This window comes from Crocuta crocuta, unplaced genomic scaffold, assembly GCF_008692635.1.
Source record: "Crocuta crocuta isolate KB4526 unplaced genomic scaffold, BGI_CrCroc_1.0 scaffold20, whole genome shotgun sequence".
Classification (NCBI taxonomy): Eukaryota; Metazoa; Chordata; class Mammalia; order Carnivora; family Hyaenidae; genus Crocuta; species Crocuta crocuta.
Window position 1 is genome coordinate 1504194 of NW_027527932.1, and position 20203 is coordinate 1524396.

A 20203-nucleotide genomic window follows, 5' to 3' on the forward strand; every position below is an offset into this window, starting at 1 on the left:
CAGACGGGTCCCCGCCCGCTGAGATGCCCTGAAAGTGACCGTAGGACCCCGGAGCGGTCGAGGCTCGGCGAGGGCTCTAAGCAGGCCGGCGCGTGGCGGGCTGGCGGCGCCAGGCGAGCAGCGCGGGCGAAGGCCCCGCNTGAGGACGCCGCTGCGCGAGGCGCGTCGGGGACAGGTCGCCGGGTTCGGGTCCCTCCAGAGCCCCGCAAGGGCTCGGCGCCTGGAAACCGCACCCGCCACCGAGGGCAGGCGGGCGAGAAGCGGCCAGAAGCGGGAGGGCACCCGAGGGTCCGTATCCGGAGGACCCACCTGGCCCGACCGCCCTTCTTCTCCCGCGTGGAGGGCGTTGGACGCTCCAGTGCCGGCCTGTGGGGCGGAGAGACGGTAAGGAAACACTTGCAGAGCCTGCTGGTCGTGGCCGCCCGCGTCCTCCGCGCCGCGGCACCTCAGAGTGGGGCCTCTAAGGAGGTAACTAGAGTAGAAACGAGGCTGCCCGGGTGGAGCCTGCCCCGTACGCCTGGCGTCCTTCTACGGCGCTGAGACGCGGGCAGGCGCCCAGCGGAAGCCCGTGCGAGGGAGGACGCGGGCAGAAGGCGGCCGCCTCGGCCTCGGCCTCCGGCCTCCAGCGACAGGGGAAAACGCACTTTCGTCTGTGGCAGCCGCCCAGTCCGTGGCACTTCGCGTTGGCAACTCTAACGGACTGACACGTCCACTTTCCGTAATGGGACTCGAATAGGTCCGGAGAAAAGCGCTCTGTAACGTGACGCCGATGGGTGACTGTCTCAGTCTCTGACTGCCCTGACGGGTAGGTTGCTTGGTGACAAGATTTCTTCACAGAGTTCCCAGTCAGCTTTGTATCACCTAAGTCTTTTAAAAAAAAAAATTTAACATATTTTAATGTTTGTTGTTTTTTGAAAGAGATGGAGACAGAGCACGAGTGGGGGAAGGGCAGAGAGAGACGGAGACACAGAATCCGAAGCAGCTCCAGGCTCTGAGCTGTCAGCACAGAGCCCGACGCGGGGCTTGGACTCATGAACTGTGAGATCGTGACCTGAGCCTAAGTGGGATGCTTAACCGACTGACCCACCCAGGTGCCCCTGTATCACCTAATTCTTTTTTTTTAACTTACTGTTAATTTAATTTAATTTTATTTTTTATAAATAGTTTATTGTCAAGTTGGTTTCCATATAACACCCAGTGCTCATTCCCGCAAGTGCCCTCCTCCATGCCCATCACCCCCCTCCCCCCTCACATCCATGAGTCCTCAGTTTGTTCTTGGCATTCAAGAGTCTCTCATGGTTTGCCTCCCTCCCTCTCCCCAACTATTTCCCCCCTTCTTCTCCCCCATGGTCCTCCGTTAAGTCCCTCCTAATCCTCCTAAACCTGTATCACCTAATTCTTATATATGAGAGTGCTACCATTTATACATAGGTTTCCTTAAGAGATTTAAGGGTAGTCTCCAACATAAAATAGAGAAACCAGGAAAATACATTTTTCAAAATGACCATGGATGGAATAGGTAATTTAGAGAAAGAAGGGTAATGTTTCCTACTTAATAGTCTTAAAGAAATTTGAGAAATAATTGAATTATAATGCAAAAATAAGAGCTATGAATAAAGGGTGGAGAAAGACTAAAAAGCCCGGAAGTTGAATCTATGTTGTAAAATAAGACTAGCTGAAGAACTGTGGGGTATCTAAGGCCCTCCCAGAAAGGAGAACACAAGAGAAAGAGCCCTAAAAGGAGAGAATATAATAAACATAGAGGGCCAGCAGAGGGAGAACATCTTATAATAGAAGTTCCAGAAAGAAAGAACAGAAAATGGAGGAAATTATCATAGAAGTTAGTAATGCAGGAAATTTTCCTACACTTGAAGAGCAAGAATCTCCAAATTAAAATGAATAAGTGAAGAAAGACCCAATATCATTGTGAAACTTCAGAACATCAACAACAAAGACAAAATACCAAAATCTTCAAGTGAGAATGAGAGAAGGAAAAGGGTCCTATAAAGAAATGAGAATCAGAATGACATTGGATTTCTCATCAGCAGCACTGGATGATAAAACACAAGGAACAGTACTTTAAAAGTTCTGGAGGAAGATTGCATACTTGGAATTGCATACTTTGCTAAAATATAATTCAAAACAATTATATGGGTAAAATAAAATCATTTTCAGAAATGTAAGAATTCAGAAAATCTACTTACCATACATTCTTTCTTAGAAAGTTAACTGTGAATGTGCTTCAGCAAAATACATTCAGGTATCAGGAAGGAATAAATCCTCTGATTCTAGATAGTGAGTTTAATTGAGACTTCAACTCTGTGCATCAGATTTAGAAAGTGACCAGTCTAAAGCAGGATGCTCAAGGAGATGGGTCTTAAAAAGGGGGAGGCTTGATAGATTACTTGTCGTGGTTGAAAATCTAAAAGAAAAATGGGAGCAAAATTAAGACAGTGATTCTAGGAAGAACTAGACTGAATATAAAAAAGATGATTTGGTATTTGTAAAACAAAAACAAGAAAGGAAATATAATCATAGTCTATGACATTTTTATGCAGTGAACAATTTTTATACCGTCAATAAATACAAACTATATTGCTTTTTAACTTTGAGATCAGTCTATAGTGAAAACGCAGAAGACTTAATGATGCTTATAAAAATATTAACATGGACAATCTAGAAATAAAAGTACAGATGACAAAGCCTGGCAGATCAAGGCTCAGAAGGCTGTGTAAAAAGCTGAAGTGAGGGGCGCCTGGGTGGCTTAGTCGGTTAAGCGTCCGACTTTCGCTTAGGTCATGATCTCGCGGTTCGTGGGTTCGGGCCCCGCGTCGGGCTCTGTGCTGACTGCCAGCTCAGAGCCTGGAGCCTGTTTCAGAGTCTGTGTCTCCCTCTCTCTCTGACCCTCCCCTGCTCACACTGTCTCTCTCTCTCTCCTAGAAATAAATAAAAATTTAAAAAAAAAAAAAAAAAAAAAAGCTGAAGTGATACTCGTATTCTCATTTACAATCTGGGGGGTTAAGAGATGTTTATACTTGAAGGATCAGGAAATGATTCTGTAGATGTATTACTTAAAGGTACAAGGGTCAGATGTAGATGAAAAGTTAAAAAGCAGGTCGTTAGGATGGTGATCTACAATGAGGAATGAATAGAAATTGTAGTACATCTCCTTGTAGTCAATAAAATGAATATCATTTAGATATAGGAACATGTTTGAGATATTTTAAATGGAAAAGTAGACTATAAAATCTTAGTTATAAAATGTTCATCTAGTTATTTCTGATGATAGGCTTATGGGTCATTTTCTATACATTCAACAAATTTTCTATAGTCCTCCATTTAGGTTTATTGGTTATCTGCTATGTTTCGGCACTATGCTAGGGGCTGAGAGTAATGAATATGGAAGTTTATAAAGATACTCAAGTCTTTGCCACACAGCTTATAGTCCAGCAAGGAAGAATACATATTGTACAAGTAACTATTTTAAAATGTGAGATTTATGGGGCAACTGGGTGCCTCAGTTGGTTAAGCGTCTGACTTACGTTCAAGTCATGATCTTGTGTTTCATGAGTTCGAGCCCCGCGTCAGGCTCTGTGCTGACAGCTCAGAGCCTGGAGCCTGCTTCGTGTTCTTTGTCTCCCTCTCTTTCTGCCCCTCCCAAGCTCATGCTCTATCTCTCTCTTTTTCAAAAATAAATTTAAAAAAAAATGTGAGCTTTATGATGGAGGACAATCATGATGTTAGGAGAGCATTAAGCACAAGTCAAACCTAACCTAGAAATATGGAAAAGAGTGCTTCAATCAACTTCTTTTAAGTTTTAAATAAGAGAGGTTTGTTTTTGTTTTTGTTTTTTAAAGCAGAGATTCAAAGATAGGAACATACTGTTATCTCAATCAATTACATGAATGTATGTGCTCAGGAAAAATTCTCAAGGGAAACAGTAAAATATTAACTGAGATTATATTTAGATTCTGGAATCTGAGGAATTTTGTATTCTTCTTTATACTTTCCTGATTTCTCCAAATTTTATACAAAGTGGATTAATGGTTTTGATAATAAAGGTTATTGTTACTGGTGAAGCAGTTAGTTATTTGTGCTTTGAGATCCTTTCCCTAGTACTACCTATGGAAGTGGAAGGTGGTTACTAATCTATCTGAAGCACAATTACAAGCGGTTACCAAAACATCTGTCTACCTTAGGCATTTCTAAAGGCTGTCACTGGAGATGGTAGATTCATTTCAACAAATATTTCAGTTAGCAAACTTGGAGACTGTCTTTGTTTGCCATGAATTTTGCTAATAGAAGCACATGTTGGGATACTCCTCGAAAGTGTAAGAAGATGCAGATGACAGGAATAAGCCTAGCGGTGACCTATTATTTCTGATACTTCTTTGTTTACTGGGCTACTGTGTCATGCCTTTTAAAATTTAGCTATACCCTGTACTTTTTTTAGTGAAAAAATGTGGTTTAAAATGTAAAGTAATCCCTGTTTTTATGCCCGTGTTCCTTGGATTGTGTTTCTGGGTTCTAAAAGCATTTAAATTGGTTTTCCAGTGACTGCTTTCAAGAACTTATTCCTACACGTAAGATCAGATCTGTCAGTGGTAACTTTTATGGACTTGGACATTTAGTGTACTGCACGTATAAGCCCTCTGCCTTATATTATGTCTCCAGTCACACATTTATATCATTACTTTGAGAACCACATAACTATATTTTACCCAAAGATCTTTTTTCTCCAACATGAACTAAGGCAGAAAATCAAATTAATGCATCTTAAGTTGGCAATACATATAAAAACCTCATGTTATAGCTACAAGATTCAGCTGAAAGGTAAATTGCAGTGTGTGCACCCAGAGATTTAAGATCAGGTTCCAGGGGCATCAGCATTCACAGAAAATCTCCTGTGTTCTCATTCTGGAGGAGATTTATCAATATAAGGAAAGCATAGGGTTGGTGTATGAATGTGTCACTTTATCTAACTTCATCTTCTCACTTCTACTTGTGTGTCTCTGCTAGAAAGATGGGGGGGTGGGGGACAAAGGGCAGTGTTATATCATGGAAATAGTGTAGTCTGCTAGTCCAGAGAGCTGGGTTCTAATTCTAACTTTACCATTAACCACTTACGTCACCTCACTTCTCTGGCTCTCATTTAAACCAAATGATCTCTTCGAGTCATTTCTAATGTAAATGTTCAGTGATTCATGAGATCTAACTTTTGGATAATTGTGGAGAGTAAGGGCTACTCCTTACACAGCTACCCTCCTCTGGGGTCCAGGCCTTTTGTCCTCTCCCCTATTCAGAGCCACTTTTCCTCTATCAACTACCTACATAAGGAAAATCTCACAGCAAGGATTCAACAGTGATGAAGAAGCCATACGAAAACAACATCCTCCATATGGCCCAAAGGAGAGAGGTCTCAAGGGGTATGGATTTAGAGTCCAAAACATGTATCTTCTTTGGAGGAAGCTCTCAGGCCTCCCCAGCTAAACTCATTCTCTCTCTTTTTAAAAAATTTTCAATGTTTATTTACTTTTGAGAGAGAGAGCGAGCAGAGAAGGGGAAGAGAGACAGGGAGACACAGAATCTGATGCAGGGGCTTGAACTCACGAACCATGAGATCATGACCTGAGCTGAAGTCGGCCACTTAACCAACTGAGCCACCCAGGTGCCCCTAAACTCATTCTCTTGTCCCTTTCCTACTTGTTCTTCAGTATCCATTTACCTGAACAACTTCTTCCAAATCTACTTCCATCTCCAGATTGACATCTAAGCTGATTCTGCCAATGGGGACAATGAAGGGGTCATAAAGGAAAGTAAGCAAAAACTTAGTATACATTCAAGGGGGAGGAGCCCACATTAACAAAAACCAAGGTTCTGTATGCCCCCTACCAACATAAAACACTGCTTTCCTCTAGAAGCTCAACCATTTTCTATGATTCTGATTTTCTTTTAACAATCTACATTTTTCCCAGATGACACATTTTTTTGTTCTCTTATGTACATTCCATATAAAAGTACATTCCGTAGCACAATGAGCAACTATGGACTGAATTCTCTGGAAACTGCCATCATTTCTCTTTCTACCTTCCTTTTGTTTCTAAGAGCAGTTGTGGATTAGTATAGACCCAAAGTAGGAGTTGAAATATGTATTGCATCATTTGTCATGTAGCTACAAAGGAAGCAGCAGAGCTAACCAGAAATGAGCAACAGGAGATTTCTGATAAACAACTCTGATGGTTATCTGGAAGCTGAATTAAATCATAGACACCAGAGTTTGGAATTGCATTTTGAGCTGCAAAATTAGAGGTAATTGCTTCCCACTTATACGATAGTGTCAATTTAATATGAGATTTGAGTATGGCTTTATAGGCTTAGCATTCCATTCTGTGTTAGTGCAGAGAACATTTATTTACTTATCAGGCTTCCATGGAGCCCATTTAAATTTGGAAAAAGAAATGATTTTAAAAAAAAAAAAAGAAACCTGGTTGTCCTTATATGGATACCATAATGGATATTGATAGTATTTAGAAGTAAAATGAATGAGATTACCTTTTTAGAGACTCAGTATTCACCAGTGAAAATATGCAACTGATGAGTTCAGCCCTGCTCTCAGGCAGTTTAAGCCTTTCCCAATATAGAACAGGAAGTTAGAATGGATGCTTCTCTCATTGGGTTTGCATCAAGTAGACCAAATGAAGATTGTATAACTCATGCACCTTTGGCTTGCCCTTTCTCTCTCTAATTTGGGAACAGAAAAACCAACAATCAATTTTGGATTCTGACAGGAGAGACAAAGGAGGAGCAGTGAGATTCTGGGGGAATTTAAAATCTTGCTACATCCCCAACTCACCGTGGTTTGGACCCCTTCATTATGGAAGCAGCTCCTGCCAGTCATTTAAGACACTTGAGTCTTGTTTCAAGAGACGTATTGTTCTTTCTTCTGCAGACTCACCATTCTTTTATTTACTCTTGGGAAGAAAAAGCAGGTAGAAGCTTAAAAGCTGGATGTCCCTGCACTTCCATCTCCTTGTTCATCATTCGTAACCAGGCAGAAAGATGATGGGACTGTGTGTCTCTAGCAAAGGGATATTTTTAGGTACTGAAGTGTTTCCAGAGACAACTGGTCAGAGAAGTTAGAGGTAGAGAAAAAAAGGGGATCTAGATCTCCTATAACCAGTTACTGCTTTTGCCACAGGACTCTGTATTGATAGACCTTCTGTCCCACACTCTTTCTTTTCCTCTCCCCTCTCATTTGATGTCTTTTTTCTGACCCTAAATTTCACCTTTCATAGTAAGAGGTCAGTATGTTTTCATACTTGGGAAATCTCATTCAAGAATTTTTGTCAATGGACAAGCCATAAGAAGCCCTTCCATTTTAGGGCTCGTTGACGTCACCAAGGAGGCGATAAATATCTGTTGATATAATTGGATGTGAGATTCAGTGTTGAGATAGCAAAACTCTGCCCCTCGTTCTCTGGCAGGGCCCTATGATTTATGCAGGAGCAGAGGCAGCACGCAATCGAGCTGTCAAGAGAGCGTCAGCTTATTAGGCAAATGCTGCGTGGTTTCTGAAGAGGGTCGACACTATAAATCCCACTCCAGGCTCTGGTGAGGAGAAACTCAGAGCCCAGGTCGGCTGAGAGACTGAAGCGAAGGAGAAGAAGAGAGTGAGGACAGAAAGGAGAGGAAAACCCTTGAAAAAGCCCCGGAGACTTTCCTCTGCAGAAGCACCTCCGAAGGTAGGGAGCGCCTGGACGGAACTTCCCGCCGGGGCTGTCCCGGCGCGGCCGTGTTGAGTGTGTGCGTGTATTTGCTGACGGTGCCTCAGACTCCGATAGTAATTGGGAGGTGTCAAAAACAAACTTAGACGGTTGCTGATCCCCATTCGAACTGCCAGTTACTAGTTGCTGGCGGTGTAGACGAGCCCCCCCGCCCCCCGATCGATCTCGACCCCTGAGAGAAGGCCGTCAGGGCTGGAATGCAGACAGAGGAGCAGCGGTTTTCATCTGGGGGGACAACGCCGGAGCATCCGGAAGCGGGGCGGGCGTTCACAGCGAGGGAGATGTAAAGTCTAGATCTTCTCCAGAGCTCGGGGAGTCAGTTTTGGGGATCGTTAGGAGGGGGACTCAGAGACCTGGCGAGGGGCTGAGTTTTGGTGCTGAGCCTTGTAGGCGTCCCTTCTCCCGCCACCCCCCACCCCCAACTCCAGGAGAAGNAGCCGGGAGCGCCCTCGGCAGCCGCCGGGAGACACTCGAGAGGCCGAGGCGATCGGAGGAACCTCCCATCTCGCTGGATCTCACCTTCCACCTCCTCCGAGAAGTCCTGGAAATGGCCAGGGCTGAGCAGTTAGCGCAGCAAGCTCACAGCAACAGGAAACTGATGGAGATTATTGGGAAATAAAACGGTGCGTTTGGCCAAAAGGATGCAGCATTTAGCACAAAAGTTTTAAAAAATTAAAAAAATAAAATACAGCATTCTGTATCATAGCGTTGCTCTGATACCATTTGTTTATTTTTTTTAAAGCTTGAAGCGTAGACCATGTACAGCAAGAGAGCCTATACTCCTTAATTAGCATGCACAAAGTGTATTCATGCGCAGTAACAGCAGCAAATGTTGTTTCTATTGTCTACTTCTAGTTTCCATTTCCAGGTGTCTTTAATGGTGTTTAGAAAGTATGGACCCAGAAGGAAATGTTTTGAAGCAGACAGAAGTCATCCAATTTATTTTGTTGTGGTTTGAGCCAAAGAGAATGTCATTCTCTTGGGTAGGCGACACAAACTCTGTAAGCTCTTTGAATCAACCTTTCCTTGTAAACGTTTCAGTAATAAAAAAATCTTACCAATCATTGGTCAATTTGGCTGTGTAAGAGAATGTCGAATATTTATATTTTTAATAAAAGCTGCAAAGGTAATCATGACTTTATTTTTCCTTTTCAATATTCATAGGAGTAAAACTTTCAGCTCCTGGGTTCCTTCAACCTGATATCAGCACGGGAAGGGCTGAAAACTCTTTGCATTAGTTTCTTACTAAAAATACAAACATGTCAAGTGGCTTCCACAGATACTGCAGTCGCCTTGGACTCCTCTCTGTACCTCTGGTTACTCCTCTGAGATTAAGTTAAATAATTCATGAAGTTGCTTCCAGCTCTAAGACTTGGTAATTCTATGAATGGAAGATCAGTTCATAATGGAAATAACAACCCTGATTAACTACAAGATGCTGAATAATTGGAGAGGGCAGGGAAGGAGGAGAGGAAAAGAGAAGTGTTGAGGCAGGGCATTCCTCCAAACTCTAGGGCCAACATGCTGCCTGTGTGTGTGTGTGTGTGTGTGTGTGTGTGTGTGTGTGTATGAGAAAGTCAATTTATGAAGCTACTACATTAGCACCATAAAATATACTTCTTCTAAGCTATTTGTCAGTGCCTACCTCTAAAGCGAGAAACTCAATAGTTTCTACACTTAAATTTAATTGCCATGAAATGGCACTTGGGAAAACTTTTTGTGTAAAAAGTATTTTGACTTTAATAACTTCACAAAATGCTCTTCTCATTTATGTCTATACGAATCCTAGTCAGTTTAATTCGAAAGAATATAAATTATCTCTGTGCATTTCTAAAATGGAACAGGTACATCCAATTAGTTTTATAATGTATTTATCTTTGATAGTTGAGTTACAACTTACAGAAATTCAACTGAATGTTTAATACTTCAAAATTACTTTGGATTTCTGAAGATGCTTCTTCCCTTGGGACCCCTAAAATACACTTGACTAATGTATTAATAAGATAACAATGAAACACTAAATAAGTCATTATAAGACTAAGTTGTTAAAAACAGAATTTATTTTAGGGTTCATACAGAATAAAGTTATACTTATGTTTTGAAAGAGGCATTATGGTGGGACAAATAAAGCATGATTTAAATATATATGTATTTTATATATGCATCGTGTGTGTGTATATATATTTAAATACATGCAGTTATTCTATAATTCACCAGGTTAGTGCCTCACTGGATACACAAGAAAGTAGAGAGTTCCTGTTGGAAAATCTTTTTTCAATTTAAGTGCTTGATATCTGCACATCTAAGATTAGAAAAATGTCACAAGAAATGTCCCAGGCCTTCAGCCTTCTGGACTGTGGAAGCATCACCAGAGTTAAAGAACATTTCTGGATATACGAGTGACATCTGTTATGGAAAAGAGGAAACCTTTGTAAAATGTTTCATATCTTTGGTCAATGATTTACCTTTTGTCCGTACATTGATAAATCAGTCACTTCTGAGTTAACACTGAATTTCACTGACCAATTGCATTGGTAAAGAAGAAAGAACAAGAGCTACTTTTATATAATGACAAAAGCCCGTGCCTATTAGAGACAATAGTGTGGTGTACACTTTTCAACACTTGCCACCCGCTACGGACACATGCGCATGTATCACACTTACATACTCTTCATAATGTTTCCCACGCAATACAAGATTCGCATGGGATCAAGTTTCTTTTTTTCCATTGCTTTCAAGCAACTATGCTTTTCAAAATTGTTTTCCCTCCGGAAAGTCATCTGGAATTAAAGGGGTTTTTGTTTTGGTTTGGTTTGGTTTTTTGCAGAAATCCTGTTCCGAGGTCCCTTTCATCACCTGCATCCTATTAATTTCATGTAGGTTCCCTGCTGCTGGTGTCCACCTCAGCCAGGCAGACAGATGGCAACAGTTGGAATGAGCGTCATTCATTCAGGGAGTTCAACCAGGAGAAGGAGAAGACGTGGCGAGCTGGCTCGGAATCCGCTCCGTTCCCACTTCCCGAAGCTGCAGCCCGTGCCTGGGGGGGCGGGTCCTCAAACCCAGTCTGCAATAGAAGGAAATCTGAATCAGAGGAAGAAGAGCCTCGGCCTTCTGGACTCGTCCAGTCACTTTTCTACTTAGGAGGAAGGATAATAATTAGTATATAGGACATAATTATTATTAGCGATAGAAAGCAAGCTCAGGCTCTCTTGCTTATGGCCAAGAGCCCTGAAAGTCATTCACACTCATGACCCAAAAGGGGCGGCAGCCCAGCATGCGGTGGAGGGAGGCTCCTGGGAAAGAGGCCAGGCTATTCTTTTTTTTTTTTTTAAAGTCTACTTATACATAATTTACTGAGGTGAAAGTGGCATCAAACCAACAGGAATTTGGATTTAGAAAAGCCTGCAGCGCACAACATGATGGCTATAGTTAACACTGCTGCGTGACGTATTTGAAAGTTGGTAAGAGAGTAGATCCTAAGAGTTCTCCTCACAAGGGGAAAAAAAAAAAGCCACAAAGGAAAAAAACTTTTTTTTCCTTTCTGGCATCTATATGAGATGACGGATGTTAACTAAACTTATGGTGGTGACCATTTCGTAATAGATGTAAGTCAAATCACTTATACCTTAAGCTTACGCAGCGCTGTGTATTACAGATGTATATGTCAATAGTACAGGTTTTGCAAGCTGCAGGCTTAGTTGTGAGCAATCATGAATGAAAGGACTTTTTTTCTCTAGGCAATAAAATCTAATAACATAAAAATTTATTTTTTGTATAGCCATCTCTTTAAAAGTCACCTATCTTTCATAGATCCAAGACAGAGATAGCTATGATTTTGAAGCAATTGATCAATCTAACCTCATAGGGGAAATTTATTTCTATTGTTTTGAGCTTAAAAAATAACAGTGAAATGGAAGACAGTCATAAAGCAGCCTTGCTGAAATGCAATGTGATGTATAAACTCAAACTCCTTGCATTTAAAGGTGCTCTGACAAACACAGTTCTTCCCAGAACGACTGCAGACGGGCTAATATATTCTGATGACTTCACTGGTAAAATTATCCCACTGGATTAGAATGCGACTGATTTCAAAGCAATGAGGTAGGCACATGCATTCAACTCAGAAGCCCTGGTGATTTCATGAAGCTGCTGTGAGAATGGACACTAGCTGACATGACAAAGCAGAACTTTGGTAAGTATGCTGTTTTGCTGCCACTTAAAATAGTTTTGAGTGAAAATGAGTACTTTTCCTATACCTTACCAGATTTTACCCTAAATATAGGTTTGGGGGTAACGTTTCAAATTTAGTAAATTTGTCCCAGGTCCTTAGGATTATCCTTCCCACTGCCATGTTGCTCCTTGATAGAAAGTTTCAAAGGGCCGGGGCACCTGGGGGGCTCAGTCAGTTAAGTGTCCAACTTCGGCTCAGGTTAGGATCTCACGGTTCCTGAGTTCAGGCCCCACGTGAGGCTCTGTGCTGTCACCGCAGAGCCTGCTTCAGATCCTCTGCCCCCCCCTTCTCTGTCCCTTCTCTGCTGTCTCTCTCTCTTTCAAAAATAAATAAATATTTCAAAAACCTTTAAAAGGGCCGTGAAATCATATTAGCTATAGCAGAATAAAACTTAAGCAAGTAGTTTTCCATGAAGAAATAGTTGACCCATCAAGTGAAATTGGGCTTTTGAAAAAAGGCTGCTATTATGTTATTAGATTCTGTTGGTAATGGGTTAGATACCTCGGTGTCCTCGAAGTTGATGTGGAAAAAACAATATCATGGCAGAATTCCATGCCTATTTATGTACATCCAAACTCTTCTCTTCCCCACCGTAGTCCCCTTACTCTAATCCGAAAAACAAAACCCATACCAAACTGAAACAAAACAAAAAACAAAAAGCCCCCCAATCCCAGGTAATCTGGGCACATCAATTGATCTGTAAAAGACGCTTTTCTAACCATTTTATAGGCGTGAATACTGACCTCTGCCTAAACAGACAGACCATTTTTATGCTAAACGTGATGATTTGTTTCAAGCCAACATGCTTCTTTTGGCAAGATTCTTGACGACCAAAGGCTGAAACTGCCTTTAGTGCTCAATTGAAGCCAGATACGTCCCCGGACACTTGGCATCGGCGGAATGATACAACTGGGCGCAGTGTCACGTGCGTGCCTCATTTTAGCGTGGGGGCGGCCCCCGCAGCCCCTCTACGGAATGCATCCTGCGCCGCATGATTCACTGACTGAACAAAACTACACAGATGCTTTCCTGGTGTTCCCTCTGTCACAAGTCCGGTAGCCACATTTAGGAGGGAAACTACTTTCGTAGCTGGCCTGAAGTACGAGTGGGCTCTCTGGCTGCTCGCCAGCGCCCTCAGGCCTCTTCGCAGCTTCCCAGGGGCTCCATGAAGTGCCAGCATCCGCCTTTCCCCAAACGGTCATTGTCGGCTCCACGCATGATCCTGATCCCTTACCACTTCCCTACTTGTGTTCCAGTTCCTCAGCCTATCCGGGTGATAGGAATTTATCTGATAAACTGAATTACAGCTGACACATTAATGGATGATGATGGCCGAATGTAGACCCCTGCCCCACATAGCATGTCTTGTCCTGAGGGATAACTGGTAAGCATGGGAGCCACCATGCCAGGCCGTTGAAAGGATATCGGGGGCAGTGAGGAGATTTGCCCAGGCCCCCCCACATTTGGACCTCCATTTCCTCTCTGCCACTGTGAATGCCAATCACAAATTCCACCTGATGGAAGGATCCGGTCATCACTGCCTGTTAAATGGCAGTCTTGGCCGATTCAAGAGGACCCTTGCGCACTCATAATGAAACTCATTTGCCTTAAAGGAATGTGCATAGAAGGGTTAAAACTAGACTTGAGGCTGCTGAGTGGGCAACCACCCTGTCCCTAGGTGAGGGGCTCAAAGCCAGATGCTGCAAACAGGTGTGAGTGGGATTGCTGAGCCCATGCTTAGAATGCTTGCTCAGAGAGACTAAACTCCAACACTGGCCTGCCCCCTACACGGCATTCCCGAACCGCAGGCCCCCTGACAACTTAGGCGTAATGGATTCCAGACTGGAAAAGAGAATACAGCCAAAAGCCTGAGCCAGGCATCGGTGTCTGCGAAATAAGCGAGGCAAGGTCTGTGAGTCCCAGCCCAGGGTCTAAGCCCTGGAAATCCTGCTGGGCAGGTCTTCCATCATGGACTTTTCTTTCACAGGAATACAGACACTCCTGCTTCATGACCGAGCAACTGGGTTACATGAAGAAGCACAGAGCTGTGTAAATATAGCACAGTCTCCAGAAGGCTAGAGGAAGAAGAAGAGAGGTACCCTCCAAAAGTTCTATAGAAGGAAAACACCCACGAAAAAGCATTTGTTGTTGTTGGGAGGGTCTGTAGCTGTACACACTAAGTAAAGAAATGCGGGGACAGAATTGGTTTGGGGGCCTCATTGTCACTAACTTCCTTTTTGCTGAGGGAAGAACAGAAACCAGAGTAATTTCCTCAGGCCTATGAAACAAGAAGAAATGAAACCCCCTTGCTTTTTCTTAACCCAGAGTAAGATTCACCGTATATACTGTTTGGTGTGTTTTAAAACATGGTTTAGGCATTGATGGGGTCAGAGTGGGGAACAGGAAGAAGCTAAAACATTGATCTCCCAGCCCGGCCCAGACTTAAAGCCAGCATTCTTCTCAGATACGGACCCGCGGATTGTATGCTCAGTATAGACTGTGTGTTCTCACCCTTTCTGAAAAACCTGAATTACAAAGAACTGCTGGTTAGACCATTAATTCCTAACAGTCAGGAGCTTCCGTGCCTGGTGGTAGATAAACAGGCCAAACAGGCTCTCTTCAGGAGCAGCGGGAGGTTGATAGAATTACGCCCAGTTTATGGATGAGAAATCTCAGGCTCAGGAAGGTTGAGGCACTTGCTCAAAGTAAGTCTAAGGAGAGAGCTGCGAGTCATTCACGTAAGTGACCACACATCCGAAGAGCAGAGCTGGTGCTGCTGAGCACGTGAGGCCGGGGAGGGCCCAGCTCCACTCGGAAGTCGCGCCGGGAGCCGCAGTGGGTGCGCGTAAGGGACCTAAGGGACCGGGCGCGGTCCCCGCGGAGGGGCCGCGCCGAGCGCCCGGCCACAGCCGGGGGGCCTTCTTCACGCTAATTTGCCTCCATCACCACCCGGGTGAGGTGGGGATTCACTCGCGTGTCCTAGATGCGGGCTTGGCAGACACTACACTGCAAGCTCACAGCCTGTGGCCGGGGGTGGGGTGGGGGGGGTGGAGTCCCTGGGCCCTAAACCCCAGCCGTCCTGTGACCCTGAGGTCACGCATCGTCTGTGATCGTCCACTGGAAAACGGGTACGTTTCACCGTTCCTCCTTTCCAGGACGGTCCTGAGCTACTGAGAGGGCCTCTGTGAAGGACTCTGCAAACGGTTTAGCAACGGGCACACGCTACTGACAGCCTTGCCTCGCGGCGTTGGGTTTTCAGATGCATTAATGGTGGTGGATGAATTTTTTCCTTTGTGGGTTGCATTGGGAGAAAAGGCATTTCATGGAGTCCATTGAGATATGCAAATAAAGACAGAAAAGATCCACAGGATGTACAACACTAACAAGGGTCTTAAGGTTAAATCCGAATAATAAACAGTTTTCAAACACAGGAAGCAAAACTCAGCTAGCTGTGTGGTAGCAGCTCCCCCGAGGCTCTGCCTGGCGCCCGCTTGCTGTTTTCACGGCACCGCGATGCCGCAGGTGCAGGCTGCCCGGGGGAAGGAATTCATTACACTGCTCACAAGCAATTTATATTATATTCCCCTCTTTAAAATGGATACATCCATTTTAGCTTCCTATTAAAGTAAACTTTACCAGGGATGCTATTTGATCCTGACAAATACAGCCTACAGGTTTAGCGTAGGTTTGATTTTTTTTTTTTTTGTCCTTCTAGAAAAGCCCCCAAATTGACAGTGATTAGAATGTCACTTTTCCAAAAGGAAGAAAAAAATGTCCGGAGAAAGAATTGCAGTTGTAGGATACAAATGAAAAAACATTAATAATGTTTATGTAATGGTCTCTCCTATAGCTTTTTCTATATAGTGAAATGACTGCATTTTATTATAATTACTTATAATTGCCAGGTTTATGAAATCCTGGACAGTGTTATGCAGTAGATGTAGGCCAGTCCTGAGCACTGATCAATTTTCTCTCTATTTTTACCAAGCTTAAATTCCAGCACAGTTAGGGCGCTGGCATATCAGCGATTTGTAAGCTCGAATCTCCTAATTTGTAAAACACAAGCAGACGCTCTCAGTAGGGATTTCTGTTTGAAAATAATTTGACACCTTGAATCCCTCAAATTTAGAGAACATAGTTGAATTTGCATTCATTTCAGTTTGTTTTGGAAAATTAAACGGATCATTTCAAAGAACACAGGACCTGCAGTCACACTCACGGGAAATCATGTTCTTGGTCCCCTGCTTTATTTTTTAAAGTGTTGTCTAATACTTTGTGAGATTAATCTCACTCAGAAAACCAGCCTCCCAGCGCTCCGGCCTCCAGCAGGCCTCACCTCCCAGTCTCAAGTAAGACTTTGCCCTTGAAATCAGGATGAGTGGTTTGATCTCAAAGGTCATTTGCATGAACATGATTGTATCTTTCCGCCTGTGACACTGCGGAGACCCAGCGCTCCACCGGCTGCTTTTCCTTGGAACTCGGGCCTCTTGCTCAGCCTGGTGGAGGAAAATATGAATATTTTCAAGGAGACTGAATTTGGGGATGATGAAAAATTTGATAAGGTCTCAGATTTGGGGACACGGGCTGGTGTCTGAGAGCCTAGGAAATGAACCTTCAAGAAGGGGAAAGACGGCTGGCCCTGCCTGTCTTTTTAACCATTTAAACCATAGTGGGTTTTTTCTTCCATCCTCTCTCTCTCTTTCTTCCTTCCTTCCTCCTTTCCTCCCTTTCTCCTTTCCCTCCATTTCCTTTCCTTTCCTCTCCTCTCCTCTCCTTTCTCTTTCCTTTTTTCCCCCCTCTCCCCCCCCCCCCCCACTCTCTCTCTCTCTCTCTCTCTCTCATGAAATGTTTTTTCTTTTTCTCTGGGAGCACCTTTGTAACCTCATAGGACAACACTTACAGTGCCTGGGTTGGGAACTAAGATGGTACGGGCTGGGGCTCCTTGGTGACCCTTTCCCACTGGCCTTGACTTCCACACATCCTTTTTGCTATTTTAGACTAAATAGCCCAATGTGGTTCTGAGGTTCTGTGTCTGAGCTCATGATATGCTAGATAGGAAGAATCTGGAAACACCTGAGATAGTAGAAGGGACCATGTGCACCTGCTTGTTAACACTTGGCTTGGGAATCTTGGACTTCTTAGCAAGAAGGCAGCTTGGTGCTGGAAGTCCGTGGCCCATGACACGGTGGCCTCTGAAGTTCTGTAAAATCTGGTTTAGGTAAGGTAAGGAGTGAATTAGGGCATAAGTGTCTCATGAAAATATACAGAGACATTAGCTTATAAAGCAATTTATGTCAGAACTAAAAATAGGGTACCACAGACCAGTGATGACGAGTCATTGAATCATTAAGCTCAGCCTAGTGACTGAAAAGCATTAGGAACCTCAGCTGTCTCAGCTCTTGCTGTGCTTGGCCCTGGGGCATGGCTTGGAGAGGAAGGGGAGGCCGGCTTGTAGATTTTGAGCTATGAGGACTTCCCCACTGCCAGACACTTGAAACACCTTAAGGATTGTCAGCACCTTTTTCATTCAGGCTTTCCACACCTGTCTTCTAACTTTGCTAATCTACTTTAAAAGATAGTGCATGTGTATGAGAACCTTCTTTATACCCATTAAAGCAGGTAGACACACACCCACAAGAGAGAGAGAGAAAAGAATTTTGTTTAACACTTACCTTGGGATGTATTCTTCAAGGAAATATAACAATGCTAAATGTGAATGCACCTAAACAAAGCTTCAAAATGCATGAGGCAAAAGTGAAGAATTGCAAAGATAAATAGACAAACCCACAGTTATAATAAGAGACCTTTGACTTCTTCTCTCAGCAATTGATGAAAGAAGTCAACAGAAAAAATCAGTAAGGATATCAGAACTTGATCAACTGACCTAACTGACCTTTATAGAACACTCACCTAACAACAATCAAAAATACAGTGTTTTCAAGTGCACTTGGAACATTCAGCAAGATAGATCATATTCTGGGCCATAAAATCTTAAGCTTCTTACATTTAAATCTTAAATTTAAAAGGATTGAGATCACATAAAGGGTATTGTCTGTACACAACAGAATCAAACCAGAAATCAAACAGAAGTGTGTCTGGGAAAATCTCCAAATATCTAGAAAATAAACACTACTCATCTAAATAACTCAGGGGTCAAAGAACAAATCCCAAGGTAAATTAGAAAACATTTTCAATTAAATGAAAATACAACATATCAAATCTTGTGGGATGCAGCTAGAACAGTGATTAGAAAAAAAGTTATAGCATTAAATGCTTATATTAGAAAGCAAGAAAGATTTCAGATCAATAACTTTTCACCCTAAGAAACTGGGAAGAGAAGAGAAAATCAAACCAAAGTAAGTGTAAAGATAATAGACCAAAAAAAAAAAAAAAAAAAACACAACCCATAGAGAAAACCAATAAAGCCGAATAAAACCAATAAAGTGGAGGACTTACATTACCTGATTTAATTTTGTTTGTTTGTTTATTTATTTTTGAGAGAGGTAGCACAAGGAGGGGACGAGCAAAGAGAAGGAGACACAGAATCCAGAGCAGGCTCCAGGCTCAAAGCATGGCACGGGGCTCAAACTTACAAACCACAAGATCATGACCTGAGCTGAAGTCAGATGCGTAACCAACTGATCCACCCAGGCGCCCCTTATATTACCTGATTTAGAGACTTCTATAAAGTACCATAGTCAAGAACATGTGGTATTGGCAGAGGGACAAAGATACAGATCAGTGGTTCAAAATAGATGGTCTACAAGTAGACCTGAACATATATGGTCATTTGAACTTCTACAAAGTCATTAAGGTAGTTCACCGGGGGAAAAAGATAGCCTTATTAATAAATAGTGCTGGAATAAACAAATATCTATATAGAAAATAAGCAAAGAAAATACAAAAACTTGATCCTTACCCCACAGTACAGAAAAGTAACTTAAAATGATCTTAGATCTAAGAGCTGAAACTATAAAGATTCTAGAAGAAAATGTGAGAGAAAATCCTTGTGATTTTTGAGTTAGGTAAAGATTTCATAAGACACAGAAAACACAAAGCATAAAGGGAAAAATGAAAAATTGAACTTTATCAAAACTAAAAATGTTTGTTCTTCAAAATACACTTAAGAACATGAAAAGGCAACACACCTACTGGGAGAAAATATTTGCAAAACATGTCTGATAAGGGAGTTTTACCCAAAATAACACAAAGAACTTTTATAACTCTCTAATAAGATAAGCAATCCAAAGAACGTGGGCAGATACTTCATCAAAGAAAATATTAAAATGACTTAGAAGCAGATGAAAAGATGCTAAACGTCATTAGTCATTGGGAAAATACAAATTAAAACTATGGCCATACACATCCAGTAGAATGGCTACCATGTAAAAGATCGACACAGTACCAGCTGGGATGGAGGGAGGGGGTTGACTGCAGAGCACATGAGGGCACTTCTGGGAGAGATGGAATATTCTACATCGTAATGTGGTAGTGGCATTATAAGGCTACGTATTTGTCAAAAGCGGTTGATCGTACAGCGTAACACTTAAAATCGGTGAATCTTTAAACCACATATCTTTAATACCTTCATTCATGTAGTATTCTGTGACTTCCTGTACTGTGTACATACTAAGAATTTACTACACTGGGCAATGAGGTCTGTACGTGTCTTTAGATGGACTTCAGAAAAGAGGTAATTGCAGCTGTGGAAACATGCAGCTGAAGGGGTGCTTCGGGAGAGATTTGGAAAACAGTTTGGGAAATGGACATTTATGTAAGAGCTTCAAGGCAAGACATATTCTGAGAAATGCACCAGGCTGTTTCACTGAGAACCTGTTATTGTCGTCACTCAGCCTGGTTTGTGTCAGGCCTGAGTCCGTAACCCTCCCAATGGAAACATCCTGAGACAACTTATAAAGTTTTCAGTACTAAATTTCTCACTCTCTAATATGTAAGTAGATGAATCTTTTCATTGAGTAGTCGCTTCCTTTTCTCAGTAGGAAAATAAAAGTAAATAAGAGTAAACGCTCAGATCAGTGCAGAGAGGTGGCAGGTAGGTAAAAAGGAACCTACGTCCTTTTTACTAACTTCATCGATCTTTCCAGTGCCCGGGACTTAGCAGAATTTCTACCCAACTTGTTTGTCTGTTTTCAGGCTTGAGAAATGGAATGTGAAAAGTAGATGTTCT

The 20203-nt window shown here is 42.6% G+C and overlaps 1 protein-coding gene across 3 annotated transcripts in view; it reads right to left on the minus strand.

The window, feature by feature from the left end:
• Positions 1-10508: 10508 nt before the first annotated feature.
• The window catches only part of TRIM55 (tripartite motif containing 55), a 40664-nt gene continuing 30969 nt past the window's right edge, over positions 10509-20203 (minus strand). For all 3 annotated transcript variants that reach the window (XM_077751836.1, XM_077751835.1, XM_077751833.1), the window contains one exon: positions 10509-10848. In XM_077751836.1, the coding sequence (XP_077607962.1) occupies positions 10726-10848 (123 nt within the window). In that variant the 3' untranslated portion in view covers positions 10509-10725. The remainder of the gene's footprint in view (positions 10849-20203) is intronic.